The sequence below is a fragment of the Ornithodoros turicata genome, chromosome 10, assembly GCF_037126465.1.
Source record: "Ornithodoros turicata isolate Travis chromosome 10, ASM3712646v1, whole genome shotgun sequence".
NCBI classification, from domain to species: Eukaryota; Metazoa; Arthropoda; class Arachnida; order Ixodida; family Argasidae; genus Ornithodoros; species Ornithodoros turicata.
In genome coordinates, this window is record NC_088210.1 from 35710518 (window position 1) to 35722824 (window position 12307).

Here is a 12307-nt window from a genome sequence, read left to right on the forward strand (position 1 = left end):
GAGTATGTCTCAGGCATAATGTCTCTGGGTTTGAGACAACTGCTTAAACCATTTTGAGTTTGCCTCAAACTGGTAGCCCGTGAGAGCAAACGTGAGATGTACAGCATAGTAACAGCCAAGAAGAAATTAGGTCATGATTGTCCAGTGCATTAGAAGATGGGGTTGGGGATCGAATAATGTCACTGTCAAGCCACCACCAGCTTGCCGGTATTTATGCTGTTTTATCGGTTACAATTTCTAAGTGGGGTGTAGAAATGAAAGGAAGTTACGCGATCAAAATTTTCTGATTTGATAACGAGAGCAGCAAAATGCAATTGACAAATATATTACAAAGAAGCAAACAAGAAGTGTTAAAAGTGAAGGAGTTCCAGACTACTACTGGTACAAATGCAGTGGACATAAGTGAGGCCATGCCCTGAAACCCGTACAGTGTATGTAAGCTGTACAATCTCTCGATGTGATTGTCGAGTTTGAGAAAATATTGGAGTACCTGTCTCAAAATCTGAGAATGCTATTGAGAACATACTTGATCATATCAAATGACTTTATGCAAATGGCACAGGAGTGACCATGCACTGGTACCTTATCACTGCACAATTATTTAAAAAATATCGAACAATATTTCCAAACATCTCTAACACTTCTCTAAACCAGATAGGTGCTTGACATGAGGCATCCAATCACAGCCATGCTTTTAGTTGCCTCGAATTGCAACAGGGTGTCTACCAACCTGGAAAACTGGGAATGTTGATGAATGTTGATGAAACCTGAATGTTGATGCAACTGACGTCAGGGATGTGCAGTGAATTGCCAGTGCCCGCCATTGGTTGAGTGACCACACTGCAGCAATGTTGCTGCGACTAGCAGTTTGCCAATGTGGCAAGCTCAGAGGCAGAAATGTAGGACAACCTTACTTAAAAGAAAGATAATATGTTTTTGAGGAACCTGGTATCAAAATGTGCAGGTCAGGGAATTTGAGGGCAGCAATTTGGTAGACACCCTGTGGAAGCGAAATATAGTTACATGCTTTGAAATTGTCTGCAGTGAATTGCAAGGACTCTGTGCCTTCATCACTTACTTTGTCAGCCTCATCTTGACTAAATAAGGTGACATTGCAGAGAGGCATCAACTTGTTTTGTGTCTTTTTCAGTGCAACAGATTGTTAAGGTGGTGTCCTCAACCAGAATGCAACAATGCCATTAAGGTTCAGTACGTGGACACCCAACCCGTTACCTGCACTTGTGGACACACCTTCTGCTTCTCCTGTGGAGAGAACTGGCATGACCCTGTACGATGTCACTTACTCAGGCGGTGGCAGAAGAAGTGTGATGATGACAGCGAGACTTCCAACTGGATAGCTGCTAACACTAAGGTATAAAACTCACACACAACTCAAGTCATCAAACAGTTGCAAAGGGTTGGCTTGAAACCACTCGGGAGGCTGTCATATTGTATTCCTCACTCAAGTATTGTGATTGAAGAATCTGGAAAATACCTGCGCTTATCGCATAGTAATCTGTCCACAGTTACAGTGCCACACGTACCACTGTGGCATAAAAATATCATTGTGGCACTGTATACTACTTTCATACTGTGTAGTTGTGATGGACATTGTTCTGAATATTCTTTTTGTATGGACCTTGGGGTACCCTGCGCTAAAACATCTTTTTGGGCTTGTTAGTACATGATTCCATAGGGCTAAGAGCGTTAAAAACCACAAACACGAGACGAGAACGGTGTTTTCAGGTTTGTGCAAGTACTGTTAGTTTTGTTGCAATGTCAACAGTGTGTGACCTCCAACATTATAACACAAATGCGTGGCATCCACTTGCAGGAATGTCCAAAGTGCAATGTGACAATAGAGAAGGATGGAGGTTGCAATCACATGGTGTGCAAAAACCAGAACTGCAAGGCTGACTTCTGTTGGGTGTGTCTGGGACCTTGGGAGCCCCATGGTTCCTCCTGGTACAACTGCAACCGTTACGATGAGGAAGAGGCCAAGGCAGCGAGGGATGCCCAGGAACGGTCAAGGGCGGCCCTGCAACGCTACCTCTTCTACTGCAACCGTTATCTTAATCACATGCAAAGTCTCAAATTTGAGCACAAGGTACAATGCAAGGGAAGAATGTTTGCAGCAGTAGTTGGTAACTTGCGCTACTTAGTCGTCCTGGTTGAGAACTGCAAGTCTGTAACAACCGTGAAATGATATGAATAGTACTGTAAAGCGGGACCCACATATGATTTCTCCTTGTGGGGCTTTCAAGGATAACAGGAAGTTTGTGTTCTTTTTACCTTCCTTCCGCAAGGGGAACGCTTCTGTGTCCTAAATTGTTTTGACCACTTTGTCCGTACGCCAGCTTGGTTGTCTGCTACTTGCGCAAATATGTTTGTTCATGAAAGATAGGGAAGTTACTGGACAAAAGAAACATTTTACGGTACTCCATAGAAAAACATTTGGGTATTGTCTCAAATATTGCATGGTCCACTATGACGTATCTCACTGCTTGAGCATGACATTGTGTCCTCGCGTGAGGAAGGTTGATACGACAAATGTCCCCAAGCATGAGTGCCTATAGTTCTGCTTAGTGCCGATAGGGAGGCTCTCCAACTGCTCTGCCAGCTGTCATTACAAACAAGACCATAATATTATTTTGTCAACAAGCGGACTGATGATCCCCGCACTTGCCTCACGTGCACATCAGTTTCAATCCCGTAGACATGGGTGGGAGGCCGTTGCACTCACCAGGGATTGGAACTGAAACTGAACCTGAAGCGCAAGCTGCTAAAAGTCTGTATTTTTTGCTGAACCAGAACTGCACTGAATCAAAACACTTTTTCTTGTTTGACCAAACCGGAACTGAACCGAAAAAAAAAAAAAAATTAGGCGGTTACTGGTTCGCGAAACTCTCCATATGTGATGTGTGTTGTGAGAGATTGGAACTACAATTTACACGGCGGATGAGCTGCATTGCCAAAAAAATTTTAAGCCAAAACTGAACAAAACAAAGAACAAATCCAGGTGCATGATGTGTTTCGTATTTCCTTCTTAAAGCTATTGCGTTGATTCAGTTTTGTTTTGATGTTCGGCAGTGCATGATTTCACCGGTGATTCATCGGGTACTTCGGATACCATATGTACGTTGAAATGGCATTCTAAACACAATTGTGATGGAGATGGTGCTATGGCAAGTCAAATTTCTTGCTCCCAAAGGAGAAAAAGTAGCATCTGACTGTGTGTGTTTGGGAAGGCGCCATTTGGTTCAACGGGTCTGAGCCAACACTGAACATGCACGTGCCATTGGTTCTTCCTTTTGGCGGCTTCCTTGTACGCGATTTATGTCTTCCATTTTGAGCTGTGAAAATAACGGCCACTTCCTGAGCAGGATGTAACAGGGTGTATACGATGTGTGAACATCAAAAGTACATATGCTACCGTAACGTTGCATTTGTGTTACTTGACAATTGTAAGGATGTGCTTCTTCTAGCCCACGGCAATCTGCTCAAAACTAACTTTCCTGATATGTTGCGCTGCTGCAGAGCTGACGCAGGGAGATGTGTCTTAGTCCCTGCACGCCGGCCAATATTCTAGACAATATCAAAAACATTGCTAATGGATTGGTATACGCCAAGAATGGATTAAATATTCATGCGACGATGTGCTAAAATTCATAATAGTCTGGTTGAGTGTGAGTGAGGTTTTTATTGCAGAAAATATAAGGAATATGTTTGGAGTTTTCCAGCACCTAACAGCATGTTCCCAGTTTCATAGTGGAAGCACCAGTCTAGACACGTGGACGTGCAATTTTTAGTTCTTAGCGTCATTGAAAAAATCTGTGAAACAGTATATCGTTGGATGTTCTCAACCATAAAATTCTATCGATGACCTTAAAAAAAACAAAAAAAAAACATAAATGACCTTAAAATGACCTTAAAAATGGTGATGTCCTCATTTACCTATCCTTCTGCCATTAGGCTTGGTTTGCAGCTTTCATTTTTATCAAGTTGTTCAATAGTAAGGTGTGCTACGCTGCAGACAGCTGTCGTTCTGTCAGCACACATTGAGATTTGACCGCATTTGATATTTTTTAGGGGTGTGCAAATCGGAATATTTTAAGTCTAATCAAATATTTAATCGAATGGGGGAAAAAATTCTGAATATCAAATCGAATATAAAATATTCGTGCAAGATTTACAGTATGTGCACTAAAAGTTTCCATTTTGTAGCCCATGGCCTTAGTGTCACAAGCGGGACATACAATTCTTCTGTAAACTTTACATGAGTGTGCTTCCAGTTGTTCAGGTGAGCCTACACTTACTGGAGTGGTTATGTCAGTCAGTGGGCATGTTATACGGGTGAGGCTGTAATTGTTTTAGACAACCACAGGCCATTTGTGAAACAAACGAGTTGGCGTCAGCTTTGCCATGAACACCCTTTAGCAACCTCACAGACATCAAATCAAAGTCCTCCATCTGCACTGCTAAACTGCATGTGGGAGGGGCACCACCACAGGCAATGTCTACGAAAATAACTTTGGATAACATTATCTAACGAAACAGTGTCCTGCCTGTGTTGGTCCTGCAGCAAGGGCAATTTCGTAAGCAGGCTTCCCCTCATGCACAGAAACATCAGGTGAAGCCCACTTTCGGGTTGTGTCGTCCATATTCGTAGAATATTCGAAATATATTCGATTCACGAATCAAATAGGTTGAGTGTTTGATATTCGATTGGAATTGGAGAACTAGCACACCCCTAATATTTTTCTCATTTGTTTTCAGTTGTACGCAGCAGTGAAGGAAAAAATGGAGGAGATGCAGCAGCACAACATGTCATGGATAGAGGTCCAGTTTCTCAAGAAGGCAGTGGATGTCCTGTGTCAGTGTCGGCAGACACTCATGTACACTTACGTCTTTGCATACTACCTCAAGAAGAACAACCAGTCCGTCATCTTTGAGGTAAATTACTCTAGTCACACAACTCTTTCTTGCTTTGGCGCTAAGCAGTGAACGATACTTGAGCTCGTGCATGGGTGTCCATGCAGTGAAAAACATAGTGCGCATTGCAAAGGACCTCTCATTGGATGCCTTCAATCTATGCCTCTGGGGATCCCATTCATTGCTGCCTAAGACGGCTCTGTTTTCGTTTCGTTGCGTTTCATTGCGTTTCTGTCAACTGATTTCATTTGAATTATACTAATTGAAACACGGACTTTCACTCGAGAGCAAGTTGTTTCTACATTTTAGTGTCCCTTTAATGAATGCATACATTCATTGTGTGAGAACTAGGGAAGGGTAACAGTAATGAGGATGCTAATGATAACGATAACTGAAACGCATACCACTGTCCTCCATTACCGGAAACAGAAGTTTTCATTTAATTTTTTTATTTTGATGACTCTATTCCCTGTAATACTCTAAATACTACAAGACAGCATGGAAACAGAGCGCAACATTGGATATCGAGGGTGCGTGTCTCGCTTACCTCATCCCATGACGTCAACTCCTTACTATGCTCCACTATGGCACGAGGATGACAGCCTACGATTTTGGATTATTTATTTTTACTTTTGCATTTCACCGTGGCTATGGCAGTATTTACTACGAGAGCGTCTGCTTATGAATACGACATTGGATGAAGGGTATACCGTTCTTGAGTTGCTGGACTCAGAGTGACTGAACACATGTTCCCACATTAAAAAAACAATCTTGCAAGGTGTGCGCATCCCAACGATGTAAAATTACTTGCGAACCTAAATCTAAAGGGAGGTCCACAGTTGTTTTGACCAGCTGGTCTGTGGATAACCTTGTCCTACTTGGTGACCCGAATACAACACCTCTACTTGCTCAAGATGGCATTTTGCTGCTTTCAATGATAATCCCGCATGCTTTAGCCTGCTGAAAACATTGTATAGATGTCTATGTGCTGGGACAAGGATTCGGAGAAAAAAGCCCCGTTGTTGAGATATGGAACTGCATATGGTTCATCAATCTGAGAAGCTTGAATGGCTTTGTGAAGGCCGTATATCTTTTTGCCCGCACTCACCAACGCCCATAAACAAGATGCAACATGGAAGTAAACTTGATTTGGGATAGGGTGCACCTGTGTTATCGTGAAGGTGTTCAGCTTACGGGGTTCTATGTATGGCCTGGCCTCTTTGCACAGAGCCTCAACAATGGTCATGGGAGATGCCAATTTCAGTTACTTTCAGGTTGAGCATTCGTTCAATTTCTTCCTGGCGCGATATGTGGTTGGAAATGCATTGGGACACCTGTCATGACAAATCACATCTGTCCTGCACAGTTTGTCTGAAAACAGGCCCTTGGACTTGCTTATTAGTTCCCACAAGTCACGTACTTGTAAATAACTGATTCTGCACTTCAGCATCAGCATCAGCATGCTTGTGAGGGCTGATCCATTGTCCCACTGAATTTCTTTCGGAAAGCCGCTGCACATGAATACGGATAGGAGGCAGCCTACGATTATTGGAGAATGCTGCTTTTTTAAACATACTGCTTCAGGAAATTTAGTTGCTGGACATATTATTATCAAGATATACAAGGAGTGTTCAAGTCAAACCGGGACTTTTCATTTTTCGCAAAAGTAAAATGAACTTTCAGGTGAGAAATTACTTTTATTTTTCGACGTAATCTCCAGCTGGCTCTAATGCACTTGTCCCAGCGTTTCACGAGGGCGTAGAAATCCTTACTGACGCGTAGCAGCCATGATCGGACCGCATTCATGACATCGTCGTCGTAGCTGAAGTGGTGGCCCCCAAGGAACGCCGTCAGTGGCCCAAAGAGATGGAAATCGCTGGGGTCTGGACTGTAAGGGGGATGTGGCAGGAACTCCCATGCGTGTCGTGCGGGCATGCATTGTTCTGTAGGAGGAGGACTCCTTTGGTGATGAGGCCCTTTTGCTTCAGCATCTTCTACACATCCCTGATAACCTGGCAGTAACCTGGCAGTAATACTATGATGGTGGTACCACTGGGCAGAAAATGAACATGAACAACGCCAGCCTTGTCCCAGAAAACCGTGGCCATGACCTTAACCGCAGACGGGGTGCTTTGGAACATCTTGGGAGCTGACGAGCCCGGATGCTTCCACTGTTTTGATGCTCCCATATTTCATCGCACGTGATGATCCAATCAAGGAATGGCTGTCCTTCAGTGTTGAAATGGTACCTTAGCTCTTGCTAGATTTGCAGTCTTCTCTGCCGGTCAAACAAGGAGAGCTGCCTCGGGACCCAACAGGCACTAACTTTTCGAAACTGGAGGTGTTCATGAATGATAGTGTTCAACGTTCCCACAGAAAGGTCCCTCTTTCGAGCCAGTTGGAGAAATGTTATCCATCGGTTCTTGAGGATCAGGTGATCCACAAGTTGGATGTTCTCAGGAACTCTGACACTGGGCTCTGAGCCGCCCGGGCCGGGATCGTCCTGCACTGATGTATGGCCGTCTTGGCAAGTGCAAACAGTATTCGACCTATTGGTGATTCTTAAATACAATGTCAGTATGATTGTTTATTTCTTTCTTTATTTATTTCCAATACCTCAAGGGCCCTAGGGCATTACATGAGGGATGGGCAAAGAAGCGAAATAAGGTAGCAAGCGCACAAACTTCCAAAATAAGAAAATGACAAGAAGAAATAAAAAGTTAATGTCAAGCATAGGATGATGTGTTACACGAAGTGTGAACATAAGTGACGGCGAAATGGGTCAGTAAAGCTCCGGTAGTGCATTCCACTCCCTGACTGCAGATGGAATGAATGATTGCTGGCAGTGATTAGAACGACAGTGAACAACCCTGTTCAATATGTAATCAGGCTGGAGAAACAGGTTAGTGTCAAGTGTGGTAAATCTTGTGTAAGAGGCATAGTGACGCGGCGCCTGGTTGAGAGGAGTGCTATATTATGGTGTAACTTAAGGGCAGATATACTTGTGAGTAAGATGAGGTAATAAAACGTACAGCCTTGTTTTGAATGGCCTCGAAATTGTTCTTACCTCTTCTATTTCAAATGCAGAAAGAAAACCAGTGTGTTATTTTCATTCTGTCCAGTGACCAGCATGGGGGTGACTGGCCTTTTATTTTGTAAGGGTCTTTCCTAAGCTCACATGCGCTATGTGTCAACAATCAGTCCTACTGTCACCCTGTATAGCTGAGGCTGATGAGCATATTATAATATATGATAGCCTTTGTTTGTATTGAATGTTATGTTGAAGAACATGTCGCCACACCAGCACTGGACAGCTGTTTCGGCCCCATTGTCAGCAGTGCGGAGGCGGGTGACGTCGCAAGGTCACGTGGAACGTGATGTCAGCGTGAGAGACCCACATCTGAAAGCCCAGTGCAAAGCCGGTGAGGTACAGTGCTGGTGTGGTGGCTATTTTTATTCTTTCAGAGGTGGGTCTCTCACCCTGAACAGCTGTACAGTGCTGGTGTGGCAACGTTTGGGACTTTTATGATAATGTAAAACTGTCGATGATACCTGATCCTTATATAAATTCATCTGTATGTCTTACATGTTCAGTCATAACAGTTTTAAGTTAATATCTTTGCTGTTACTTTGTGGTTCCAGAAAATCCAGAGCATTCCTAGAGGGCATGATTTTTTCGTCGAGAAAGGGGAAAGCCGCGAAGCTAATAAAAGAAAGAAAAAAAAAGAGGAGGAGAGCTTTTACGTTCATGCACAACATGTAAAGTTCCACCCTTAGTTAAGTATGAACCGTTATTTGAACCAGTTACCAGTATTTTTTTTCCGGTTCAGCTCCAAGATGGTGTTGACTATTTCGGTTCGGGTTCAGTAGTTTACTTGAAGCACATTTGCAATGTGGTACTTTGTAAAGTACTGATGATGCTAGGTACCTGGTACTTTAGTACAATTTTGAGGTACTTTGCCCATCACTGATCTCAGATAAGTTTGAATATGTCCGGACCTGCTTGGGTAGAAATGTTTGTCGGATTCAACTCATCATTTTGTGTCCATTATGAGAAGGAAATTTTCACACCATGTAGTATATAACCAACAAGGTGGCTCAAGGCTTCCGAGAGCCCGACCACCAGTTTGTTTTCATGGGAAAAGATGGAACCAACCAAAGATCTGACAAGGTTTTCTACCAGGCATATATTGACCTCTCGGTCGGTCTGTAGCTCTATCTGAAAAGGTTGTTGCAAGACGTCGTTTCATGTCCACGCATCAAGTGTGGGTGAAAACCTGGCGTGTTTGATGATGCACAGCAAGAAACCTTCCCCTACTTGTGTTGTAGGACAACCAGAGAGATCTGGAGAGTGCAACAGAAAAGCTCTCGGAGTACCTGGAAAGAGACATCACTCAGGAGAACCTTCTGGATATCAAGCAGAAGGTACAAGACAAATACAGGTAGGCTCCATTGTCCAATAGCACCTTGACTGACATACGTTTATCAAATACTTTGTACACAAAGGCCTTTGTCGTAGACGAGGCCCTCAGTTTTCTGCGAAATTTCGCGGAATTCCGAGTTAATCGCGGAATCTTTCGGTTGGCACAGAATTTCGCGGAATCCCTTATTTTTATGGGCGTGCAGATATTAGAATTCTCGAATTGGAATATCAATCACTCAAAGTATTCCATTCGTGAATCAAACACCCAATACTTGGGTTTCTGGATATTCGACTGTTCACCGAATATGAACGACACATCCCAGAAGTGGGCTTCACCTGACGCTTCTCTGCATGAGGTGAACCCTGCACAAAATTGAAGCCTGGTTTATGAAATTTTCCATGCTATGGGACAAACACAGACAGATTGTAGTTTAACGTTAGCCCAAGTTTATTTTGCATACTTGGCCTGAAGGAGAGGCAACATCCCTCCCATGTGCAGTTCAGCAGTGGGAGTGGGGGATTTTGATTGGATGTCTGGGAGGAACAAAAAGGGTGTCCTAAAGATTGTAAACTATAAGGTATAAGAGGAGAACACAAGATATCATGTATGTACTGCTGACCCACAGCAGAGCTTTAAATCTGTAATTTTATAAAATAGTTTTTGTTCCTACATTATCCAGGAAAATAAAGCGTTTCCCATTTCAAGCGGCCTTTGACTGCTCACAGCGGAAAATTGCGGAATTTATGAGTGAATGCCGCAGAATTCTGAATTTGCCACAGCAGAAAACCGAAGGCCTTAGTCATGGAGTACAAATATGATCTCACTGCTTCGGAAGATGTGAACATTTTGTGTTAGGAACATCTAGGTTTAATGACAAGCTTTCGTATAGAAGTACGGATAATCATGGACATTTAAGATTGAACTACCCAGCCAATGAAGTAAGAGAGACAAACTATCTTCGTTGCCTTACAGTGGGCTTTTCAATACAACTAGATGCTCCTAACTACCTCCTTCGTGGACTTGACAGTGTGTTTGTGTTTTGTCTATTTACTAATATTTAAGCTATAATTCTGGGTAAAATTAGGTGATGCTTGTTAGAGGGGTTTGTTCCCACTGGTCCTTGAGACCCTCGAATACCCTGGAATTCAAAAAGGCTGTTTTTAGGGTAATTCTTTTTTTGTTCTAATGGAGGTGCTTGTGCGCGCTTTTCTAGGGTAAGAATTAAGTTTTGAATCCGTACGAGTTAGCGGGGAAATGTGGTGTTCTAAGCTAGGATCACAGTTGTCATGTGATACCCGTAGCTGAGAAATGTTTTTGTGAAACATTGAAGCTGTCTCAGGCAAATAGGTGGTAAGACCCACAGTTGAGTGGGAACCGTGTACAGGTACATGGTATTGTGGTGCTTGTTGGTTGTGCTGTCTGGGGAATGAAACCTAATTATTTGATTATTTGCTTCAGGTACTGCGAGAGTCGGCGTCGTGTGCTCTTGGAACATGTTCACGAGGGCTATGAGAAAGACTGGTGGGAATACACTGAATGATTTTGGGCCTGTCTTCTTTGTTTAGTTGTGTACATGTACTAATTTGCCCTTTGGGCTGAAATTTCGGGACTGTTTGAGAAGTCTGCCCCTCAACACTTCCCAACCTGTGTTGTGCCTGGGAAAATCCCTTCTAGGTGGGGGTTCCTCCTGGCTGGCAATGCCCGGCGGCTGTAAAGTCATTCTAATAAAGTGCTATCTAGATGCCATTTTAACAAAAGGACATCTGAGCTCATGCAAATGGCATGCTTCCAGATATGACACAACCTGTGAAAAAGGGAAATATTGGCTCCCGTGGTAGTTTTCCCCCTGAAGTCTGCCCAGGACGCATACTATATCAGCCCTGCTGTTCTCTCTGTCCATGTCTACACGCACACGGAAAGTACCTGTTCACATGGCTTCACAGGTCTACCCAGCTGACACTAGAGATCCTAAGAATTCCCGACACCCTGCCCTCTTTGTGGCATACAGACTGCATACAGGCTGTCCTGTCAGGTTTGGAGGGAGGATAGGAAACAAGTATAATCCTTATTCACCATTCTCTTTCAATGTCTTAGAAAACAGGCTGTTTGGTCAAGCCCTGTAATACAGTCCCACAGTTCGATGTTTACAAAAGAGTCCAGCTTTCTTTTTCTTAAGTTCATTCATTGCGCAGTAGTCATTTAGTGCAACAATTGGACTGGGATTTTCTTATCCTATCCAGGATCCTACAAAATCACCAAAATACGATTGGGCATATTGCTAATCTATTTACTAGTCTGCTTTGGTTGTGTTTTGCATGTGTTGGGCACACGCAATGCATCCTCATGTATGGCGCGTGTATTATGTGCAGGAAAATAAAGCAGCACGGAACAAAGAAAACAGAGTTAGTACACTAATTATATTCATGTGACATAATGGACAGTAGCAACTTAAATGCAGTCTTGAAGGAATGTATTTCAAACAAAAATATAGTCCCACTTTTTAAGCACTTTTCAACAATTAGCCGCCCTGTGCCCTCATGAATCCCTAAAGCCTAGTTCTCTTCAAGGGGTCCCTCTTTCTGCCGTATTCACCAGAACTTGACCACCGTATTCCTGCCCTCGAGGTTCCTTAGAGCCCAGTACTCTTCAAGGGGCCCCTTTCCGTCATATTCTTGCTGCACCCTCATGGATCCTTAAATACTGATGCCCTTCAAAGGGTCCCTTCTTTCCACCTTATTCTTGGGGTTCTTCAAGAGGCCCCTCTTTCCACCGCATTTCCGCTGCGCTTTAGGTGGTTCCTAAAGCCAAATGCTGTTCAAGGGGGCCCTCCTCTTTTTCGCTGTTCCCACATGGATTCCTATAGCCCAGTACTCTTCAAGGGGCCGCTGTATTTCCACCAGGACTCTTGTAGAGGAAGACACATATTCTTGCTGCACCCTCATGGAACCCTG

At 43.5% G+C, this 12307-nt stretch overlaps 1 protein-coding gene across 3 annotated transcripts in view; it reads left to right on the forward strand.

Moving 5' to 3' along the window:
- Positions 1-11116, forward strand: part of LOC135370066 (E3 ubiquitin-protein ligase arih1l-like) — a 30539-nt gene extending 19423 nt beyond the window's left edge. For all 3 annotated transcript variants that reach the window (XM_064603758.1, XM_064603760.1, XM_064603757.1), the window contains exons 9-13: positions 1151-1372; positions 1835-2107; positions 4777-4953; positions 9262-9374; positions 10815-11116. In XM_064603758.1, coding sequence (XP_064459828.1) covers positions 1151-1372; positions 1835-2107; positions 4777-4953; positions 9262-9374; positions 10815-10896 — 867 coding nt within the window. In that variant the 3' untranslated portion in view covers positions 10897-11116. The remainder of the gene's footprint in view (positions 1-1150; positions 1373-1834; positions 2108-4776; positions 4954-9261; positions 9375-10814) is intronic.
- The last annotated feature ends 1191 nt before the right edge of the window (positions 11117-12307 follow it).